Below are 24,912 nucleotides of genomic sequence, written 5' to 3'. Positions count from 1 at the left end.
GCAGGCCCTTGCACTACATAGTTTAAGGTAAATCTAAAGGAAACTGAATAAGAAAATTGTATAGTGTATGGCCAGCCTAACACAGTCCAATGCATATAGTTTGGTCCTAAGACTGACCATACACTATATACTGTAATCTGACTGTACAAGATCTACCATCAACTATGTAAAACAAAAGGCTACCTGATTGGATACTAATTGAATGGATTGTTTAGGTTTGTTCTCATATTAAAACATTTTGGTAAAACAAATGGAGATTATATAACAGATTGTATAGTTTATATTCAGTTTAGGACCTGACACTACTTCCTAACCAGCAGTGTTGCAAATGGACGGTTTGTAAAAAAAACAGGCACTTTTCTCAGGTCCGTAAATGTCTGTAGATGGGAGAAAAATGGCCATAGAAAAATACACTTGTCTGCGGCTCTGAAATATGCATGCGAAGTTCCAGAGACAGCCAATTAGAGAACTGCCAGGCTCGGCCTCTGATCGGACAATGGGTGTGTCTTATATTTACTCATGCCAAGCCGCATAAGTTGAGGCCAAGCCTGGCAGTTAACTTTTGGCTGTCTTCAGAGCCATGCATGCGCAGTTCAGAGTCACCAATAAAGATATAAAAAAATGCTTTGCCTTACCGGAAGTTAGTCACTCGAGCCCCCGACACTAAGGGGACACTCTGTCTTGAAGCACTGAGGGGTCACTTTGTCTGGAGGCACTAAGGTGGCACTCTGTCTGGAGGTACTAAGGTAGCACTCTGTCTGGAGGTACTAAGGTGGCACTCTGTCTGGAGGTACTAAGGGGGAACTCTGTCTGGAGGTACTAAGGGGGAACTCTGTCTGGAGGTACTAAGGGTGCATTCTGGATGCACTAGGGGGTTACTTCTGTGACACTGATGTAAGGTGACACTCTGGGGGCACTGATGTATGTAGGCACTCTGGAGGATGTAACAGACCAATGATGTAAGGTGGGACTCTGGGGGCACTTATATAAGGTGATACTCTGGGGACACAGATGTAAGGGGTACTCTGCGGACTCTGATTTGTAGGGGGAATGCTGGGGACTTTGATGTAAGGGAAGACTCTGGTGTGAATGTGGTGGTATCCTGACTGCTGCACTGTACATGTTGTTTTGTTTATTACTTACTCCTGACCACTGCACTCTGTACATTATTCTGTACATGGACCTGACCAAAGTTTTCATTGTCTCAACAGCTGCTGATTTTAATGAAGATCTTCTTTAAGGTAGGCTCAGTAAGACAAACATTTTATTTTTTTATGCATTAAAACATATGTAACGGAAAAATTGAATTAGAACAAAAATGATCATTTGTCCTGAGGTTTACTGTATTTGTGTCTGTGAGACTATAGGTTTTGGTGCACTAAATAATGTTTTGTGGGTACAAGGACTGTGGAAAGGTACCTCATGAAAGTGAGTACACCCCTCACATTTTTGTAAATATTTTATCATATCTTTTTATGTGACAACACTGAAGAAATAACCCTTTGCTACAATGTAAAGTAGTGAGTGTACAGCTGGTATAACAGTATAAATTTGCTGTCCGCTCAAAATATTTCAACACACAGCCATTAATGTCTACACCCCTATGTTAAAATGTCCAAATTGGGCCCAAAGTGTCAATATTATATTTTGTGTGGCCACCATTATTTTCCAGCACTGCCTTAACCCTCTTGGGCATGGAGTTTACCAGAGCTTGACAGGTTGTCACTGAAGTCCTCTTCCACTCCTCCATGGCAACATCACGGAGCTGGTGGATGTTAGAGAACTTGCGCTCCTCCACCTTCCATTTGAGGATGCCCCACAGATGCTCAATAGGGTTTAGGTCTAGAGACGTGCTTGGCCAGTCACCTTTACCCTCAGCTTCTTTAGCAAGGCAGTGGTCGTCTTGGAGGTGGGTTTGGGGTCATTATCATGTTGGAATACTGCCCTGCGGCCAAGTCTCCGAAGGGAGGGAATCATGCTCTGCTTCAGTGTGTCACAGTACATGTTGGCATTTATGGTTCCCTTAACCACTTAAGCCCCGGAAGATTTTACCCCCATTCCGACCAGGGGGTATTTTGCGTTTCGGCACTGCGTGACTTTAACGGACAATTGCGCGGTCGTGCGACGCTGTACCTAAACGAATTTGGCGTCCTTTTTTTCCCACAAACAGAGCTTTCTTTTGGTGGTATTTGATCACCTGTGCGATTTTTTGATCACGCGCTATAAACAAAAAAAGAGCGTCAATTTTGCAAAAATAGCAATATTTTTCACATTTTTTTATATGAAATTCCCCCAAAAAAAATTTAAAAATCAAAATTTTTTTACTTTTTCGGCCAATTTGTTTTATGCTACCTATGTTTGGTAAAAAAAATCGCAAAAAGCGTATTTTGATTGGTTTGCGCAAAAGTTATCGCGTTTACTAACAAAGGGAAAGATTTCTGTCATTTTTGTTGTTTTTTTTTTTAACGTGTAATGGCGGCGATCTGCGATTTTTTTTGCGGTACTGCGACATTGGGGCGGACAGATCGGACCCTTGACTGACATTTTTGACACTTTTGGGGTTACCAGTGACATTTCTACAGTAATCAGTGCTATATATATGCACTGTTACTGTAAAAATACACTGGTAGTGAAGGGGTTAACTTTATTTGGGAGGGAGGGGCTGTGTGTATCCCTAGGGGCGTGCTTTCTACTGTGATTGGCTGGGGCTTGAGCTGTATGGACACTGATCAACGGATCTACATACTAGATCCGAGTGATCAGTATCCTAACAGCAAGGAGAATGACAGGCAGCTTGTTTACACAGGCTGCCTGACATTCTCCCTCTCCCCCGCCGATCGCCGAGTGACCGGCGGACATCGGGTCCGCCGGTCACACGCGCGGGGGGGTCCGTGACCACGCGGGAGCGGGAGCGCGCCTCCGGGGGCGCGCGCTCGCTCCCTAGACCCTCACAAGCTAGTGACGTAGCCCTACGTCACTTTGCCTGTGAGGGGCTGACTGCCGACGTAGATCGGCGTTAGGCAGTCGGCAAGTGGTTAATTAACTGTAGCTCCCCAGTGCCGGCAACACTCATTCAGCCCCAGACCATGACAATCCTACCATCATGCTTGACTGTAGGCAAGACACACTTGTCTTTGTACTCCTCACCTGGTTGCCGCCCCACACGCTTGACACCATCTGAAACAAATACGTTTATCTTGATCTCATCAGATCACAGGACATGGTTCCAGTAATCCATGTCCTTAGTCTGCTTGTATTCAGCAAACTGTTTGCGAGCTTTCTTGTGCATCAGCTTTAGAAGAGGCTTTCTTCTGGGATGACAGACATGCAGACCACTTTGATGCAGTGTGCGGCGTATGATCTGAGCACTCACAGGCTGACCCCCCACCCCTTTAAGCTCTGCAAAAATGCTGGCAGCACTCATACATCTATTCCCTAAAGACAACCTCTGGATATGACGTTGAGCATGTGCACTCAAATTCTTTTGTCTCCCATGGCGAGGCCTGTTCTGAGTGAAACCTGTCCTGTTAAACCGCTGTATGGTCTTGGCCACCGTGCTGCAGCTCAATTTCATGGTCTTGGCAATCTTCTTATAGCTTAGGCCATCTTTATGTAGAGCAACAATTCTTTTTGCCATGAGGTGCCATGTTAAACTTCCAGTGACCAGTATGAGAGTGTGAGAGCGATAAAACCAAATGTAACACACCTACTCCCCATTCACACATGAGACCTTGTAACACTAACGAGTCACATGACACTGGGGACGGAAAATTGCTAATTGGGCCCAATTTGGACATTTTCACTTAGGGGTGTATTCACTTCTGTTTCCACTTCTGTTTCCAGTGGTTAAGCCCCCGTTCACACTGGGGCGACCTGTCAGGCGACCTGGTCGCCTGACAGGTTGCCGTAGGTCGTCTGGCATAGAGAAGCTGTGGATCCATTCTAATAGGAGCGACACAAGTCGCTCCGACTTAGAAAAAGGGTCTGGAGCTTCTTTGGGGCGACCCGGAGCGACCTGCATTGACTTCAATGTTATGAAGTCCGTGCCGGCCGCTCCGAGGTCGCGGTGCGAGCAGCGCGCCGCGACCTGTGAGGTCGCCCCGGGAAGTAGCGTCGCCCCAGTGTGAACGGGGCCTTAGACATTAATGGCTGTGTGTTGAGTTATTTTGAGGGGACAGCAAATTTACACTGTTATACAAACTGTACACTCACTACTTTACATTGTAGCAAAGTGTCATTTCTTCAGTGTTGTCACATGGAAATATATAATAAAATATTTACAAAAATGTGAGGGGGGTACTGACTTTTGTGAGATACTGTATATGTGGGCAGTGTACACAACAAGGCCTCACACTGACCATGACCATTGTTTGCGGTGGCAAACTTATTTTTCTGTTCTGTCCCAGGATGCCCCATGTCTTTCATAATCTTAGTCTTGCTCACATTTTGTCATGCTCTTTTAAATTTTTAATTGCAAAGCCAAGCAGATTACATGCTATGGATATTGTTATTGTTTACATATTGTTTGTAATGTTTAAAGGCTAAGTTCCCTTTAGGAACATGTTAAATGCTACAAATGTATTTAGGGTTTAACATGGTGCTAAACACCCCAACCCTCACCCCCTGATCAGAGCTTTCCACCTGAAAAACTATGAGGAACTGTCTGCAGGAGCCCAGCATTGCACACAAAATCCACTGATCCAGGGTGCAATGCTTTGTGAGCCCCTGTGGGAAAAAAAATAATAAATGCACATTTATTTCCTGCAAAAATATGTGCATATATTATTATTTCTTTAATGGTGAATTTAGACTTTAAATATTGATTGCCTTATTTTATAATAGGAGTTTCTGTCATATTTCAGGCTGTCAGTGAAAATTGTGCTCTGTCAGTAAATTTTTCATGTTTTGCAGGTAAAAAAAGTAATTGGGGATTGTTGACACAGCTAACCAGGTGTGTATATCATTTAGACCTGACACTGCTAGAAAGAGCTAATTTCCCCAGTGAGTGGCAGCAATGTCACACACATTGTCACTCCCCGGAAGGTGAAACTTGACCTTTGGGAATGTGGGCAGTTTCATTTTACCTGTATAAGAGGAGTAACAAGTAAATCCTGCTCTGATTGTCATGATATTTGCCTGGACTGGACTGTATATGATGCCAATGCAGCAGGAGAGAAGATTGCAGAGTTGATGTCTACTGAATACAATGGTAAATATTGTGAATATGGGTTTGCAGTTGTTTTTTTTTGGATCTTTTTCACAATTGTGTATGTGTGTATGTATTGCTCTGAGGTAAACATGTCATCAGAGACATATGGAGGCTGCCGTTACTGATAGTCCTTTAACTGGCAATGTGATTAATGGGTTTAATACTTTGGGTCACTGACCTAGAACAAGCTTAGTTATAGGGATCTCTGACTTCATTTTCTGCATGCTTGTGGCAAATAAATGATGCCTTAAGTATTGAAGGTAAAGGATCAGCATGACTGTTAGGCAGCTAGCATTTTCATAAAGAGGTCATCAATGGCACAGGTGTGCTTTAAATCAGTAAATATGGGCATCTGGATGGGGCGCTTGCCATCCTCCTTCACCAACCATATTATTCACCTTATTTGGAATTTCTTATGTTAAAATGTAGAACAGATTTTATACCAAGAAAAGGTATTAATGTTATAATTGTGGCTGTGTAAATACCTCCAAGGGTAAATTCTAAGCTGGCTCTGGAGAAATTATATGACGCTATTAAGAGTCAGCTGAATGTGCATCCAGGGGGGGTTGTGATTGTGGCTGGAGATTTAAATCATGTACAGCTGGAAATTGTTCTTTCTAAATTTCGTAATTTTTTGCACTTTTCAACAAGGGAGAACAGTGTTTTAGATAAGGTATATACCAATGTTTCTAGTGCTACTTTGTTGCCAAATCTTGGTCCATCAGATCAGGCCTCTGTAATGATGATTCCATGTTTTAGGCCTCATGCACACTGGGGGATTTTACAGTTGCTGTTTTGGGCAAAATATGTTTTTTTTTTTTTTTTGTTAACTGCCTCAAAACTTCCCAGACTGTTATCCTATGTGTTCACGCACACATAGGCTTTTAGCGGCGTTTTTTGGCAGGAGAGTTTAATGGCAGGAAAAAAAACCCTCTGCCAGTGCATTCTGAAGTAGCAGTGTTTTTGCTGAAAAATCTCTGACAGCTCCTAAACTCTGCTAAACGCTGGTGCCCAGCATTTAGCAGTGCATGTTTTTTTCTTTTGCGGAAGCTGCCCGTATCCTTAACAACCAGTGAATAGCTAGTTGTTAAGGAGCGGGCTAGCGTTCTTAACAGATGAGTCATCAGCTGCCAGGGAGGATACATGGTACAGCAGGCACATATCAGGAATATAAAATGTTAGGGTAACATATTCTTTAAGCCTCTTGTTTGAAGAATGTGAAAATATGTAACTGAAAATTACAATGGTGCGCTAATTACTAAATAATCAAACAAACAAAATTGTCCGTGAATAACTAAATTGATTGAAGAGGAGTCTATTCCATCTTGAAAAAGGGTGTTCCCAAACAAATACGTGCTGAACGAACTCTTGTGAAGTGATAGGTGAATTAACCTCTTACCAAACAAAAGTCCAATGGAGCATGATATAGTGCAATAACTGTGTATGAAAGTGACACCCAGTGATATGAATGGACCCTTACCACATAGGAGAGAAAACGAAGCATATGCTGTGGAACCAGGAAATCCAAACAAACGGCCACACTAGATGAAAAATCCAGAGGGATGGATGGATGGACGGATGCAGCTTCCCAAGATCTTTATGGGCTTCCACGGGTAGAGGTGCCAGCAGGAGGACCACAATGGAAAAAAGGAAGGGACTGATGGTGCATTACCCACGATATTTATTAATAAAATGACAAGAAAACACTTACAAGCATCCTGTATGTTTACAGCGATATGCCCAAAAAGAGTCGCGGTCGCCTGCAGTGCGATCCGGGACCAATAGCAAGGAGCGGCTTGCTCCCTCCGACGCGTTTCCATTGAATAGTCGGCTTCTGGGACTGGAGCCGACTATTCAGTGGAAACGCGTCGGAGGGAGCAAGCCGCGCTGCTATTGGTCCCGGATCGCACTGCAGGCGACCGCGACTCTTTTTGGGCATATCGCTGTAAACATACAGGATGCTTGTAAGTGTTTTCTTGTCATTTTATTAATAAATATCGTGGGTAATGCACCATCAGTCCCTTCCTTTTTTCCATTGTGGTCCTCCTGCTGGCAGCTCTACCCGTGGAAGCCCATAAAGATCTTGGGAAGCTGCATCCGTGCATCCATCTATCCCTCTGGATTTCTCATCTAGTGTGGCCGTTTGTTTGGATTTCCTGGTTCCACAGCATATGCTTAGTTTTCTCTCCTATGTGGTAAGGGTCCATTCATATCACTGGGTGTCACTTTCATACACAGTTATTGCACTATATCATGCTCCATTGGACTTCGTTTTGGTAAGAGGTTAATTCACCTATCACTTCACAAGAGTTCGTTCAGCACGTATTTGTTTGGGAACACCCTTTTTCAAGATGGAATAGACTCCTCTTCAATCAATTTAGTTATTCACGGACAATTTTGTTTGTTTGATTATTTAGTAATTAGCGCACCATTGTAATTTTCAGTTACATATTTTCACATTATCCATTTATTTTTCACAGTGCTGCTTTTGCACGTCTGTATTGGTTTGCACACCTTTTTTCATTTTTATTCTTGTTTGAAGAACAAGACCAGATATTAAAACTATACAGGTTTGGAGTAAAAAAGAAAATTCACTCTTGCAAGAGTACTTAGAATTGACAGATTGGAATGTATTTGCACAGGATGCAGATTTAGAAGAATATGCTTCATTTGTTCTAGCGGTATTCACTTTTGTATAAGGGTGTTACTAGTTACAAACCCCATTAAGGTGTTCTCAAATCAAAGACCGAGGCTGTATTGTAATGTGAGGGCTCAGCTTAGAGCGAGAGATATGGCCTTTAGATCAGATGACCCTATAGATCAGTGGTTCTCAACCCCCGGTCCTCAAGACCCACTAACAGGCCAGATTTTAAGTATCACCTTGGGGAGATAGAGACTAGAATACTGCAATCACTGAGCACCAAAATATATCACCTGTGATATATTTCAGTTATCTTGCAAACCTGGCCTGTTAGTGGGTCCCGAGGCCCGGAGTTGAGAACCACTGCTATAGATGGCCTATAGGAAAGCTCTGAATGATTTCAAATATAACTTAAGGCAAAACCTTTTTTTAATTTTGGGTAAAGTGGAAAGGGATTAGAACACCTGTCAGGTTTTATTGGGGTCTCTGCCCCTATAAGGGAGATTCACCTTCTCTATTTCTCCTGTTTACCATTAACATTAAAAGTGAAAGTAAATGAAAATCCCAAATTTTGGGTTTCCCCCTAGAAAAGCAATAGAACGAAAATCTTCCAATGGGGACACTAGTTCTGGCAATCTGGTGGCCCAAAGATTTCCCTTAATTTGCAGGGGTTTCCTCTCACTTCATGTTTTGGCTATGGGACAGGAAGTGGAGGTAAATCTCTGAAATAGGACACAGATGGCAGAAAACAATCTGACAGGGGTTATAACCCTCCTTTACTTACCCTTATCTAAAATGGAAAAAAAAAAGAATTGCCTATTGTTCTATTTTAAAAAAGGCTTTAGGGAGGCTAAGCGCAGATTTAAACTGTTAAATGTTAAATGCTAAATGTTAAATGTTATTTTGAGAATCCAAATTCTCGAACCATGTGAAAAAAAGATTAAAGCTATGGTAGATTTTAAATCTAGCAATACAGAGGTTTGTATAGTACTTTCTGATACCTTCAGGCTGGGTTACACCTAATACCGGTGTGGCTCACAGCAGGGGTCCGGTGCGTCCCTGTAGTTCTCTGCTACAGGGACGAATTATGCATGAATATTTACCTGAATTCAGGCCTAAAAAGGGAGCCAAAGACGCACAGAACCCCTGTGCAAACCGCTCCGCAGTCACCCTGGATATGTGTGAACCGGCTCAATTGAGAGCCGATCACAATCTCCTGTCTTGCAAATTGGATGCGGGGAAACCCACATCCAATTCACATAATTGTGAACCCAGCCTAAACCAATTTTTTGCTCACTTTGAGGATCAAAATCTGTGATGTGAAACCCATTGTAAAGAACCTGTGAAGGAGAACATATATTGATATTAAAAACACATGAGGTCAGATCAAGCTTGAGGAAGATTGACATCAGAAAGGCAGCAGGACCAGACAGGGTGTCAGGCTGTATACTGATGGTATGTACGGATCAGTTAGCAGGTGTTTTTACTGATAGATTTAATTTGTCTCTGAGAAAAAACTGCAGTACCAACTTGTAAATCTACCAGTATTGTCGCAATACCTAGCAGTAACATGCTTAAATGATTATCGCCGAGTTGCTCTAACATCTATCATAAAGTGTTTTGAGTGGCTTATACTATCACATCTTAAGGCAAGCATTCATGTTGATCTGGATAATTATCAGTTTGCCTATCATGCAAACGAGCTGCGCATGCATCATTGACCATCTCCACTGCAGGGCAGAGAATAAGAAACGCCTGTCTTGTGTGATGAAAACAGCCCAGCAGATCATAGGTACAGATCTAACAAATTTGGACACAGCATACGCCAGCCAATTAAAAAAGTTGGCAAAAGCTATTAGTAGTGCTCCGGCCAATCCGCGTTACAGTGTATTTGCCACATTTCCATCAGGGAAATGATAAAGGAAACTTAAAATGCACACTAATCATTTGAAGTGTTGCTTTCCCTGGGGCTGTATTGTCCGTAGACCCACAAAGTGCAGAGTTTTAGGAGTTTTACAATGTGTGAAATTTTTATTTTTTATTTATTTTTTTTATATTTTACCTATATTTAAGAATAGATATGTGGGCATGAGCTAGGATTATGTATGTGTGGTTGTGTTGAGAAATGTTGTTTTTTTTTTAATTGTAAAGTGTAATGAGTACTTTGATAAATTTAGTTGTATGTATACAATGGCAATAAAGTAAAATCTTATCTTATCTATCATGCCATGACCATGCAGAAGCCAAAGGCACAGGACTGGGTTCCTAGTCAACAACCATTTGACAGCTGTAAAGAGTGCAGGCAGAGCAGTCATCATCAGTCATTGATCCGTGTAAAATGGGAATTATCCTCTTCATAGTCTTTTGGTATAAAAATAGATTCTAATATTTCTTGAAAAAAAAGTTTTGCAATGGTGCAATCTAAAATTAGAAAATATTTTTATGAGTAAATTAAACATTAACTTGTCTATGGAAGTCAGAGCTAAGTTTCTGCACCCTTCCCCCATCCAAGCCCTAATTTGTATTCCAGTGGGCAAATGTAGGGATGGAAAAGCAAACTATATTTACCAGCACAGCTTTGATGTGAATGAGAGTGGGATATGTGACAGCTTGCTTGTGGAGCAGTAAGGAGCTTCTACAGCAGATAAACCGTACTGCATACACCAAAACTGGCAAGTATCATACTATAGTATATATTCCAGTAATGGACCAGTGCAGAGATAGAATCTTGGTATGTTATATGTCTTTTGTCTGTGTGTTTTTAATCGCTTACAATTTTAAGTCACTATAAAGTGGATAAATCCAATGTTTTGTACCGATTGTCCAAGTAATATTGAAGTAATTTTCTAGTACTATTCCTGTAGATGTTTATGTTATCATGTATACTTCTAGTTTATATTTTATATAAATATTAGAAAAAATATACATAATATAAAAAAGTTTTTTTTTTTATTCTGGGCATCCTTATTGCAGAGCGACCAAGCATTAAAGAATAATTTCAACATTCGTAATATGTTCGTAACCCATATTCAGGGTTTAACATGTAAGCTGTTACTGTTGCAGCAGCCATTTGCCATTGTGACAGTGAATGGGGATTCTTCTCCCTGCACTTGCTGTCACAATTTTTTTTTTTTTCCAAAAAAAAAAAAAATAGAACAAAAATTCAAAACAGAGCACAATATACTTTGATAGTCATACATTTCTCTCGTATTAATACTGTATATTTGCTTTCTAGCACTATATAAAGGCTATAAGTAGGCTAAACTTTCTAAAAACAGTTTAATATAACAACTAAAAGGGTCATTGTTACAGTGTTATTAAAGCGGAGTTCCGGGCACAAAAACAACCTTTTCTTTTTGTGCCCGTCCGCTTGGTCTTCTTAACCTGAAAAGGAATTGGATAGTTAGGTTTTTTGTTTTTTTTTACTCACCTTGTAATTTTAGATAGAAGATACTCACCTATTCTTCACTTCCTCCCTCTGCGCCGCGGCTCCGCCGTCACTTCCTGTCTTGCGATGATTCCTGGGAGCTGAACGTCATCGCTCCCAGGAATCAATGCGATGCACCGGGCCCGCTCGTCACTTCCGGGGCAATGCCGCATTCCCTGTTAAACAGCTTCTGGGCATGCCCAGAAGCTGTGGAGGAATGCGGCGCCACACCGGAAGTGACGAGAGGGGCCGGTGCAGGCGCATTCTGGGAGAAGAAGACGCGGAAGAGGACGCCGAAGAGGATCGCGCCGGCTTCAGCTGCCCACAAGAGAGATGGCAACGCTGTGGAAGAAATTTTATAAGTGAGTATTTCTTCTTGCAGGTAAGTGCGAACCGGGACTGATCAGAGGTTATCCATTGTGGAATGTACTAGCCCTGACTGTCCCGGGGGTATGTTTATTAAAAAAAAATTTCTGTGCCCGGAACTCCGCTTTAAGTTTTCCGTGTTTAGAAACTCAAATCAATACAAAACCGTATACTCAATTTTCAGTATGCTGTAAGTACAAAACTTATGGAGGAGCTCCAGGCTCCTTCATAAAAAAAATAAAAGTCAGCAACTACAAATACTGTAGCTGCTGACTTTTAATATTAGGGCACTTACCTAGGAATCAAGGGATGTGGGCACCCAAGCTGATTTTTCAAATGGCTATCGGGTGCTGCCGCCACCATCTCCATTAAGAGATACCGGTAGTGAAGTCCTGTGGCTTCACAGCCCGTTCCCTACTGTGCATGCGCGAATGAGCCAGCTGTGGGTGAAGGAGGAGGGGGCTCAAACTTCAGTTTCCGTGCGCCGTGGCTAACTGAGACAAAAATGGGAGCGGGTACCTGTCAAACAGGTACCCACTCCCCCTCCCCCCCAAATGGGGGAGGAAGCAGACAAGCGTAGCTTCCCCTTTTGGGTGGAGCTCCGCTTTAAGAGTAGTAACTCTGCTATTGCCTTATGCTGCATACAGTTATGACACTCTGATACGATGTTTACCCAGTACATGTCTGTGGCACTCCACCTCCCATCTGACCAAAACTAGCCAATCAATGAACAGATACATCAACAATAAAAATAAACATTAAAAGATCTGTAAAGACATTAATGACTAAACCTGTAACCATGGATCACACAGCTTTTGAAATTTATGAAGGGTACCTTTATGTAACAGAACTTGTCATTCCTTCAGCAGATTAGAATTTACTTGCTCTTGCCATTTCTCGAAAGTACAGGGGATCGAAGGTAACCATGTTAATAAAAATACATTTGCGGGCCAAAAACAGTAACCTAGAGAAAGAGGTCCGAGCTTGAGGATTAAAAAATTCCTCGTCTAAGAAACCTTGTACACTTGCCAATGGGTCGTTATGTAACAGAGGTTGAATAGCCTGATTATTGGTAACAGTAACAGTAATACCCTGCCAATAGCATACCAGCTTGGTGCACTTCCAGAGCATATGTAGAAGGTCCACAGAGGAACCTCCACATCTAGGACATTCTGAACTCTCTCTACAATGACACTGATATAATTTGTTCTATAAGCTCTATGTATTACTCGCTGTCACAATTAAAAAAAAAAACACGGCCATGTGGGGCTTACTCCCATCATTTATTCACAGAGTTCTGTAAATGTGAGAACTACAAGAACCGACAGCCTTTGCAGCTGTCGGTTTGTAGTTCTTAGTGAACTACCAGGACGCTGTTAAGTGCTCTAGGTAGGTTATTGATGTTTCCTGTCAGTGTGTAATGCCTGCCTGTTCGAGCAAACAGATACACTGACAGTCTGCAAGTGCCCTCCATTGTACCTGGGATCTGCGTGCTGATTGCGGGTGTAATGCTTTGCAGTAAAAATTTAAAAAATGCACATTTTTTACCTGCAAAAAGATGTGCATTTATTTTTTTATTTTTTACAAAGGTGAACTTATCCTTTACAAACTCTTCCCTATGCAGATAAGATAGTAGTAAAACCGTTGTGAAGCGGAGGCTCCTTCCGGCTTGCGATGTTCAGGCTGATGGCAGACTCTACCTACATGTTTCGCGATACGTCCGGTCATCAGGGGAAAGTGGTCTGCCAAATGTCGGACATCAGTTTAATACGCCAGCTCCACAGGAAGCACAGAGACCGGTAACAAATGGGCAAGCTCGATCAGAACGAGCACAGGAACCGGAACTGGACCCCATGAGCCGCAAGAGCAACCAAATGGAACGCAAACCGGAAAACGAACATTCCAGAAGCCATAATAGTAAATAAAAACATACAAAAGGTGCTATTTTAATCTGGGCAATAATTAACCTGTAAAAAAAAAATATATATATATATAAAGGACACCCTACTCAGGGGTCAACTTGGTAGAACGCAAGCGCATACTATGTGGAAACACAATATATATATAAAGCAGCTTGCTTCTAGCCGTAATTAAGTACAACTTAATACATAATTTAAAAAAGATCCTACTTGTGAAACCCCAAAAGGGAGATCATCCAATAAGGAAACACAGAAAAAGAATTCTTACATTAAGGCTAACATAACCCAATAAATAAAAAATTCCTAAAATAAAAACATTTATTTCAAAATAAAATTTCTTAATAATTAAAATACAAACCCATCAACCTGAAAAAAAATCGCAAGCCAGAAGAGCTAACAAATATTTGTAAAAATACTAAAAAATGCTAAAATATTAGCGTATACATAATATTGAACGGAGAAAGCCAGGCAGTTCAATAAGTGAGGAAGTCAAAGACAAAACAATCAACTTTTGTTGAACAGGAATGGCTACACATGGATCGAAATTCAGTCTTCCCCTGATGAACCAGCCTAATTTCAATCCATCTACGGCCAGTTTTACTTAGGCTTAAGCCCCATCAGCCGGTTTCTTTTGAATGGGCTGATAAAGGTCGATATTTGGCTGTGCGTACACCAGCCTGTCCAACAGAAGCCAGCTGAAAGGGCATGCTGGAAAACCAGCATCCGATTGGCATCTGATCAGCGCTGGCAGAAAATGGCTATGAGCGCTGACCGAGGTGTTTAGTTCCCCTGTCAAAATGCAATAGCTTAGTGGGGAGATCACTCTACTAACTCGCTGGGTTGAATGAAAAAAAAAAAAAAAGATAGTGTGTACCAGCCATTAGTTTTCACCTGCATTGTTTTCTGAAAAAGTGGATCACTTTTCAGAGAAAGGTACTGGTGCAGCCGAAGGCATTCATGAGGCAATATTGCTAGCTCCTGAATGCCTGTATGGGTTTTTTTAGTGGGAATATGCATATTTTTACCACAGCATTATGGGACTTAGATGGTTGAAGCATTCTGGTTGCCAAACCCTATAATTTATTTATATGGATCAAGTTTGAGTTGAATATGAGTTTGCCTTGAGACCAGCCTATTTACTTTTTTGGCGAACAGGCAAACAAATTGGCCATGTTTGCCCAGTTCACACACCCAAACCTTTAGGTGATGTTTGTAACATCGGTCAGGTTGTTTTTATTTGTAAAGAAAATGGCCGGGAATCCTAAGTGACGTCATTGACCTAATTTGGTCACCCAGCTTCCCTGGAGCTGTCCAGAAATTTGTCATTTGCGATGAGAGCAGAAAATATTGTTGGGTCCTGGTGAATGACAAGGATGAGGCCCTTTTCCAGATTAGTTTGAAAACAAGGTGATTTGCAAAGAGGGGGAGGCTTGGCCGCCCTTCTTGTAAGATACCCTGTTAATGCTGAGGGCATGTGGTATGGTATGGTTCAGGAGAGAGGGGCTGCATGCTCGCTGCCCCCCCCCCTTTCCTGGACACCCAAGCTGCATACCTAGATGAGAGCTTTTTAAATTTTTAGGAAGACTCCACACTGTGATGTTTTTTTTGTTTTCTTTTTTTAAAGGAACAGTACACATTGTTTACAAAAATGTGTACTGTCACTTTATTTATTTATACCAGCTTAGACAGGAGCCAGTTAATCTACCAGCATGTCTTTGGAATGTGAGAGGAAACCAGAGTTTCCAGAGGAAACCCACGCAGGCACAGTGAGAACATGCAAACTCTGACCCTGGTGCTGCTGGATGGAAGTGCTAACCACTTGGCCACTGTGCTGCCCTGAAAAAAGCAAACAAAAAAAGGCTCCCCCACCCTTGCATGGCAACATGTCCCCATGTTAATGGAGACAGGGGCTTAATCCCCACACCTGATATTTTGTCATATGAAATATTTGTCCACTGTAGCCTAGTCTTGAGATGTTAGATTACTGCTGTACTAAAATGGCTTTTCTTGTTTCTTGTTCAATTGTTTTTATTAGGTTTTCAATATAATTACAAAAAGGGGGGGTAAAGGCCACAGAACAGGTTCTCTCATAACAAGAATGTAAAAAGAAACACAAGGTGTGTTAAATTAGTTATCAATTACAGACCTATTGAAGTGGAAGTGATATGTGGCACACAAAAATTTTCAATCAAAGGAATAAAAAAAATGGAAATATAATTGAGAAGTGTCCTTCCAGTTTTTGTTATTATCATTATGGCATTTCCAGGGCTTAATGGGCTGTGGGAGTTTAGAGGACAGAGTAGTAAAGTAAGGTGGTCAGAAACAGAAAGGAAGAAAACAAAGAGGAAAATAAATGGGGGGGGGGGGGGGTAAAGGGGAGGAAAGATGGAGGTTAAGCAGGTAAATTAACCCCCACCCTCCCCCCAAGGACCGGACAAGTATAGTAGCAGTTCAAAGAGTTAGTGCTCTCAGGTCAGGTTAAGAACTTGAGAATGAAGAGGACCAGATCTTCAGGAATTTTACCTATGTATTAGATGAAATAGCCAATATTATCTCATATTTCATAGATCCATTTAGTCAGTAAAGAACTTCAGAGAAGTTTAATGTATGGGATTTCCATGGATGGGCAATTGTCTTTTTTAATTTCAATAGTTTTTTATTATTTTTTAGTAACAAGAAAAATAAATACAACATTGTTAATACAGTGATAATACACTTTGCATTAATAGAGGGCCAACGAAAAACATTTGTATAAGTCCAGTGTTAGTGAGGATCATCTGTAAACCGGCGTGTGAATAATACAATAACGGTAAGCTGGGTACCATGGCGCAACCCCCCCCCCCCCGGACACCCCACCGGGAACAACAATTGTGCCCAGAGGGGGAGAGGCAGCACCACCAGCCTAGATGCAATTTCAGCAATACCATACTATACAACTAAACAAAAGCCTAGTTTCACAAATAATTTCCCCAAAGGGTGTGCCAAGGTAGACGCGACGACTCCACACAATGCAAGTAACATAGTAATTAGAAAAGATGAAATGAAAAATGGGGAGACAATGTACAAGACAAACAATAAGAAAGAAAGAGAGAAAGAGGGAGAGAAGGAAAAATAAGAGAAAGAAGGAAAAATAGGAGAGAAGCGGTCAGCAATAGGTCATCTTTAATCTGCAAGTTATTCTTTCATAATATACAAAAGTATTCAATAGAAAAGGACACAACATTAGTGGTACAAACTCCAAGCAGTCCACAGACTCCAGTATCTGTTAAATAAGCATATATGGTACCTCAATTTTTATATGCCAACAGCTTTTCATAAGAATGATTCACCTTCACTATAGCCAGAACCTCCGATACATTAGGTGCAATATTCTACTTCCATTTTCTTGTTATAAGGCTTCTAGCGGCCAGGAGGATATGGGTTACTATTTTACGACAATCAAGTGGAAATGGGATGTATTGCAGGGATGTATTCCAGAGATAAGACTATAATCCTTCCACTTTATAAAACTCTGGTCCGACCGCATCTGGAGTATTCTGTCCAGTTCTGGTCACCAGTCCTCAGGAGGGATGTGTTGGAGCTGGAGAAAGTCCAGAGAAGGGCAACTAAACTGATTAGGGGGTTGGAGGACCTTAACTATGAAGAGCGGCTGCAATCGCTCGATTTATTCTCCCTGGAGAAGAGACGTCTGAGAGGGGACATGATAGCAATTTATAAATATCTTAATGGGGATCTAAGCTTAGAAAAAAAGCTGTTCATTCGAAGGAATTGCATGAGGACTCAAGGACATACAATGCGATTAGAGGAGAAGCGTTTTAACCTCAGGCAACGTGGGGGGTTCTTTACTGTTAGGGCTACAAGATTGTGGAATTGTCTACCACAAGAGGTGGTTTCTGCGGGTAGTATGGTGACTTTCAAAAGACTCTTAGACTTGCATCTCAAGGATCAGGAGATTAAAGGCTATGTTAGATGATTACAGTCACACACACCTACACAGGTTGAACTGGATGGACTATTGTCTTTATTCAACCTCACCTACTATGTAACTATAATTAAATTCCCAAGTTAGGTATCACCAGTGCCGGAGAGGGCAAGGTGAGGACCCCTGCAATATCAGAGATTATACTAAATATTTTAATCCAGAAGCTGGTCAGATGCTTATAAGACCAGAAGATATGCATAAGGTGGCCTACTTCACCGCATCCCCACCAGCACAGCAGGGGGCAATTGTCTTTTTTGGTGGCATTAAAAATAAAAGTGATCAATCTCCCTGCTGAGCGTGGAACCTCTGCAGGGGGTTTATTACGGCTATCTATTTTCACTATGGAGATGTGTTTAGTGCTCTCTTTATAATAGTTTTTAGTTTTTTTTTGTTTTAATTTTCCTGTCTAACATTTGCAAACTTGATACATTTTTTACATTCCTTAATGGCTGTTTGCAGATCTTGTTTTTATTATCTGTATAAAATCAGTGATTAAATGGTTAGTACTTCCACAAAGCAGCACTAAGGTGGTCAGTTTGAATCCCAACCATGCCACTACCTGCATGAAGTGTATATTTTTTATGTGCCTGTGTGAATTTCCCTTGGGTACTCTGGTTTCCTCTCACACCCCAAAGACATGCTGGTAGGTTAATTGGCTCCTGACTAAATTGGCCCTAGAATGTGTATGTATGAATGTAAGCTAGATTGTAAGTTCCTTGAGGGCAGGACTGATGTGAATGTACAATATATATATATATATATATATATATATATATATATATATATATATATATAGCATTGTGTAAATTGACAGTGCTATATAAGTACCTGTAATAAATAAATCCTGTAATTAGAGATCTTTGGGGGCTACCAGAGCAGACTTTTATCTAAGCATGCTAGTTGCTTGGCTATCTTTGGCTTCAGGATTGCCTGAATCAGTAAAAAGTATGCCTCAAGCATGACAGACAATTAATCAAAGTGACATTAGAGCCCATGATTGGCAAAACTTGTTTTATGTTAATGACTTGCCTCTGGGTTCAAAACAGTGGGTCGCTAACCTGTTAAACAAGTCAAGTCAGACCTTCTGATCTCTATTTTTTTACAGATGATTGAATCAGATAGAATTAACACTAATGTTTTCAGATGTAGAAGTCAGCAATGGAAGCCTCCTTTTTGCTCTCAGAAAATGATACTGTTATCAAATAAACATTTATTATTTAATTAAATGAATGGCACATTGGAAAGCATGGTAGGCTTTTAAATAAGAAAGCCCAGGACTGTCAACATGCTAGTTAGCAGCCTAAGGTGTAATTGATTCCTCTACTCCTCTGAGTCATTTAGCTGCTTTTTTTTTTTGCTTTTTTTTGGTACAACAACTGTAGACATACACCGATCAGCCATTATATAAATATTCAACATACAGCATGTAATATTTACCTGGCAAAAAAAAGTACCATTTTAAATGTTATTTTTTTTAAGTTCTGATCATAAAATGATTGTGATATAAAAAGAAAACATTATTTATTCCCTTTAAGTTATTGTTATTTTTTTTTTCTGTTTTTAGATGCTTTTCCATAGGGTCTGGCTTGTGCTTGCTTCCATCCTCTGGATATTCTGCACCCCCTTTGCATGTCAGGACAAGTTACACTATCAGAATGTCACTTCAAGCAAACAAGAACCCTCTAAACAAGGCCTTTTGAACAATATCACCTCTCTGGAGGAGGCTGAGAAGGAACAAGGGTACTATCTTCAGCAGCTCTTTCAGTTGTATGGTGAAAATAACACATTGACTTACCACGGGCTCACAGATTTACTGAAAAATATTGGGCTTGGAAAAGTACAGGTGACTGACTCAATGTAAAATATAATATACATATATAGAAAAATGAAATACTGACATCGGGGCAAAAATAAATAACACACATGAATGGAAAATGCATGTTTTAATTTAACTTGTAGGGACAAGTTAAAGTATAACTAAAGGCCAAACTTTTTTTTTTTCGTTTTGTATAAAGTGGAGATGGATTAGAACACCTGTCAGGTTTTTATAGTGTTAGGGAGATTCACCCCCTCTATTTGTCCAGTTTACCATTATCATTGAGAGTAAAAAAAGTAAAAGAAAATCCCAAATTGTGGGTTGTCCTCAGAAAAGTAAAAGAGGGGCAATCTTCCAATGGGGACACTAGTACTGGTGACCTGGGGGGCCCCAAGAGATTTCCTTAATTTAGAGGGATTTTCCTTTCACTTCACTGTTTGGGTCATGGGACAGGAAATTAAGGTTATTCTCTCCAAGGGGACACATATGGCAAAAATAAACCTTACAGGGGTTATAAACCTCCCTTACTCTATCCAAATTGAAAAAATAGTTTTGCCTATAGTTTCTGTAAGAATGTTTGAACTAAATTCTACTGGTGTATGGCCAGCTTACATCAACAACATAAGGTCAAACTGTTTATTACAGTGCATGGTAAAATGTTATATGTTTAATTTTTTTGTTTTACTGCAGCTTTTTGATTCAAGATGGCACACAGTGTACAGGTGTGAGATAATTTACTAGAGATTTGAAGGTTTACAATATAGAAGATCTTTTGGAGTACTACTGGACTTATTTAGCTAAGCAAGGAACAAGTTACTTAGCCCACAAATCTAGAGCAACCAATCAGAATTCATTTTCTCACTGATTTGGGCGCAGCAGACTTAAATCTGGATGGTATAGGTTACTGAACCTCCCACATCTGTATTAAATGCTTTACCTTTCTGTACTTATATCTTTCAGGGAAATGGGTTGCTTTATAACTACATTTAAAGCGTTATTAATCCAAAAACCAAAGGATTAATATATTGCAGTTTACCAACCATTAGATGTGGTGGCAGTATTCGTTTTCTTTTTTCAGGCCTTTTTCCCTCCATTTCCACTTGGTGATCTGGCCAGTAACACACCTCCTGTATTATAGAGCCCCAACTCTAGATGAAGGAGCAACAGAAACACTTTTGGACAGAAAAATTGTCATTTTGATGGGAGTGTTAGATGGACGAGCAAATTTAGATTCACTAACAAACTGAAGTCACATTCCAGATAACACTTTTTAAGCAGTTACAGCAAGCAGTTTTGGACATTTTGAGATAAAATTTTTCCATAAATAAATGAAAGCTGATCATTGTATGCCCCCCTGTCTTTGTTAAATGGTTTGTCTCTCCACTCTAACTGCCACATCTGCGGAACAGCTTGTTCTGTTGAAAAACAAACTAACGGACTATTCTAAGTCCTGTTGGCGAAGCTGTGGGGCAAATGGTTCGCTACTTCGTCTATTGTGGGATTGCAGGAGCTTACAGAGCTTTTGGAAATCCGTATTCTCCTTGATAGCCTCTGTCACTGGTGTTATCTCTCCTCCAGAACCGGACTTAGCTTTACTTAACCTCAAAATGTAAACCATACCCATCCAATATAGGTGTTTAGTCGCACATATCCTTATAGCGGCAAGATTGAATATTACCTCCCTGTGGAAATCCAATGCCCCCAATCTAACAGACGTGATCCAAAGGGTGAAAACCCAATACATGTACGAGAAGTTTCTTCCAACTCTATATCTCAATTCTCAAATAACTGGTGCTTGTGGGTTGCTAGGTTCCCAGAGACTCCTCCATTTTAGGAATTTATACTTGTACTGAAGTTTGAAAGTTTACTATGATGGTATATTCTATTGGTTTTTCCTTCTTTTTTCTTCTATGTATCCTCTTCTCTCTTTTTCCCTCTCTCCATTTTTCCGCTCTCTCACTTTTCTGATTCTTCCTATCTCTTTATTTTACAATACATACGCATCGAGTGCAATGTATGTTCGCTATAACTTTACCTACTAAGGTTGTAATAATATTGAATACCAGTGCCTTACTAGTATACTTCATAATTTGTACATTTCTTGAGGCGTGTTAGGCCGGTTTCTGTTTCTTGTTTTACTGTTTATGCAAGATATGATACAATGTAGTTTTTTGCTTTGTTATTCTACCTTTTCAATAATATACAATTGAACGAAAAACAAATTAACAGGCAGGATCACCAGGTGAAAATAACATAAAAAAATCTAAGGCCTCATGCACACTAGGCTTAAAAAGCACTGCAGCATTGGAGCCTGGGTTCACACTACTGTGAACACAGACATCGCATGTGATTCGCACCGCATTGCTATGCAGATACATGCGATGTCTGTGCAATGCGAATTCAGCCATACAGTTTGTATGGCTGAATTTGCATGCCATTCACACAAAAATGGTGCAGGAAAGTTTTTTTTTTCCCGTACTAAAATCCTGTTCAAAATTCACAGTTGGCACTGTTCGCAGAGGGCAGTGTGAACTGCCTGTGGGGAAGATGCGATGCGGGAACCCGCACTACAATTGCGCTGGTTCCAACATCGCAGTAGTGTGAACCCAGGCTGAGGGTTTTTTTTCAGCCTGTAAAAGTACTCCTATGTTAGACTATATGTCCATTCCCACACAAACATTTATATACGTAATAAATGAGGAGTGTTTACAGGCTGGAAAAAAACACCCCATCACCAGAGCTTTCAGGAGAGTTTTTGACCTAAATGCATGTAAATGCGTCTAAACGTTAGGTGCGTTTTGGCGCATTTGAGAGTAATGCATTCCAATGGCCAGAATAAATTTGTATTCTGGCTAGTTGAATCCATTTATGCTCAAACGCTTGACACTTCTGAACGCGTGTGCAATATGTGGCATAAGGTACATTTTTAAACAGCTTTTTTCTCGCTAGGGGTTCTCGCAATATAAGGAGAAAAGCAAATGCCCTGTGTGCATGAGGCCTAAAATCGAATGCAGCCATCACATCTAAGAAATAGTAAGCTGCAATATAAACAATGTTTGCTTTTAGGTTTAATACGACTTTAAGTACTTGTACTACTTTCAAGTATTTTTTAATTATCAGTATCTATCTATCTATCTATCTATCTATCTATCTATCTATCTATCTATCTATCTATCTATCTATCTATCTATCTATCTATCTATCTATCTATCTATCTATCTATCTATCTATCTATCTATCTATCTATCTATCTATCTATCTATCTATCTATCTATCTATCTATCTATCTATCTATCTATCTATCTATCTATCTATCTATCTATCTATCTATCTATCATTGAATGAACATCACACAAAAAGCCTTGGTCCTTGCGATACTTCCTTCATTAAATTGCAATTTCTTTACATATTTATCATTCAGTGTTTTACAAAACCTTTTACATAAACCAGATAACAGAAATGTGTCCCTCTTTAATCCTCATTTATCCTCATTTTGGTCTGATCTATATAGTTGTATATAAAATGCACTTTTTATCTTTGAAAAAAATTCCCACGGCTAAACCTTTCATCCAATATCTAAATTGCTGCATTTGTAAACTTCAAAAACCAGTATAAAGAAATAGTAGGGGTAAAAAAAAGTACTTGTGGGTTTAACCAATCATTTTTTTTTGCATAATTTCCTTTAAGGCGGCGTGGAAGGAGGGTGTCCTATGATTACATATTTTTGCTAATAGGTGTCCCTCGTCTCCATTTAAAAAAGTTGTAAGGTATGCCATATGTACCAAAATACCATTAATGTACCTTGGTTGCAGAAAAATAAAAGCTTTCTTTGGTTTTTAGAACAAGGCCTTACCTTAGCCCCTGCTGTGTTCATAGAAAACTTTATGACTTCCTGACCCCAGAGGGTTTAGTATGCAGCCTGGGCCTGTCTGGAGAGATGCTGAGAATGCCTTGCAAACATAGCATCTGTGGCAGCTTGCATTGACAAGGCAGGCAAATGCACACATGGAGAGATGCCATACAAACCTAGTTGATGAGTGCAGGGTGTGTGTGTTAATCACACTTGTATAAAGTACTCGAAACCCATACATGAGTAAAAGTACAAGTGCTCGATCAAAAAGTGACTTGAGTAGAAGTGGAAGTGCTCTATCAAAAAGTGACTTGAGTAGAAGTACTAAAGTATTCAACCTTTTTTGTACTTAAGTATTGCAAGTAGTTTTTTTTTTTTAATTTTGCTACTCAAGCAATGAAAGTAAAAGTACCAGTAGTTTTTTAAAAAAAATTGCTACTCAAGTACTGAAAGTAAAAGTACAAGTACTGTGTTATGTAGTTATTAAAGAAATAAGTCAAAAGTTTGAACATCCTATTGTTTTTTATTATTTCAAATGATTAACCTAAAGGACAATCACAATTCCTTTGGCTGTAACTTTTTGTAAACAAAAACAGATAAAGTATGTCCCTCCCTTCCCCCTTTAAAGCATCCCTCCTTCTCTTCCCTGTATGTTTTTTTTTTTATCCACAGCTTATTGGTGTGCGAAATCTTATATAAACCAATGTGATATACAGCAATATATTCCAATAATTAAATAAAGGAAGAGTGTATGAAATCAAAGTCAATAAAAAGTCCATATCTATAATGCCATAATACCATATATATATATATATATATATATATATATATATATATATATATATATATATATATATATATATATATATATATGACAAAACAAGATGAATATATTTTCAAAGGTGCAGGAATCAAACAGGTGCTATTCCAAATAATATGTAGGTGCAGACTCCCACCACCCTGTGGATTTCCCCCTTAGCCGGCGGATGAAGGGAAGTGCAAAATAATATCCAAATAGACTCTTCCAGTGAAACAAAACTGCAAAACCTGTGCTCTCAACTTCCAGTGAAAAAAGCAAAATCAGCCTCTTACCAGAAAAAAGGTCTATGTACGCTTGTGACTCTCCTTGGTTGGGGGAGGTTCTCTTTCCCCTTAACAGCAGATATGTAGACCATTTTATTTATACATACAGTAGCATTTATTTTCATATGCGCTGATTTACACATGACATTATACACATTTTTTTGAACTTCATGAAACCTGCCATCTACTGTTCTGGCAGTGGTAATTTTTATATTTGTAACGAGTAACTATGCAGCACAAAAAAAAAATATCGGAGTAGAAGTATTGAATTCATCGAAAAAATGTAGTGAAGTAAAAGTGGAAGTAGGAGAAAAAAATTATACTCCAGGAAAGTACAGATACCGCCTTTCGGTACTTAAAGCGGAGTTCCGGGCACAGAAGTCATTTTTTAATAAACATACTCCCGGGACAGTCAGGGCTAGCACATTCCACAATGGCTAGCCTCTGATCTGTCCCGGTTCGCACTTACCTTTTAGAAGAAATACTTACTTATAAAATTTCTTCCACAGCGTTTCCATCTCTCTTGTGGGCAGCTGAAGCCGGCGCGGTCCTCTTCTGTGTCTTCTTCCGCGTCTTCTTGTCCCAGAATGCGCCTGCACCGGCCCCTCTCGTCACTTCC

General features: G+C 40.1%; 1 protein-coding gene across 1 annotated transcript in view; it reads left to right on the top strand.

Annotated features, from left to right (window-relative positions):
• The first annotated feature begins 5,074 nt into the window (after positions 1-5,074).
• The window catches only part of SLC39A5 (solute carrier family 39 member 5), a 97,115-nt gene continuing 77,277 nt past the window's right edge, over positions 5,075-24,912 (top strand). The window contains exons 1-2 of the mRNA XM_082245469.1: positions 5,075-5,209; positions 19,109-19,387. Of these exons, the coding sequence (XP_082101595.1) occupies positions 5,207-5,209; positions 19,109-19,387 (282 nt within the window). The 5' untranslated portion in view covers positions 5,075-5,206. The remainder of the gene's footprint in view (positions 5,210-19,108; positions 19,388-24,912) is intronic.

This window comes from Pelophylax lessonae, assembly GCF_965119305.1.
Source record: "Pelophylax lessonae genome assembly, chromosome: 2".
Taxonomy (NCBI): Eukaryota; Metazoa; Chordata; class Amphibia; order Anura; family Ranidae; genus Pelophylax; species Pelophylax lessonae.
The sequence above is the reverse complement of the archived record's forward strand: the minus strand, read 5'-3'. Positions and strand labels throughout refer to the sequence as shown.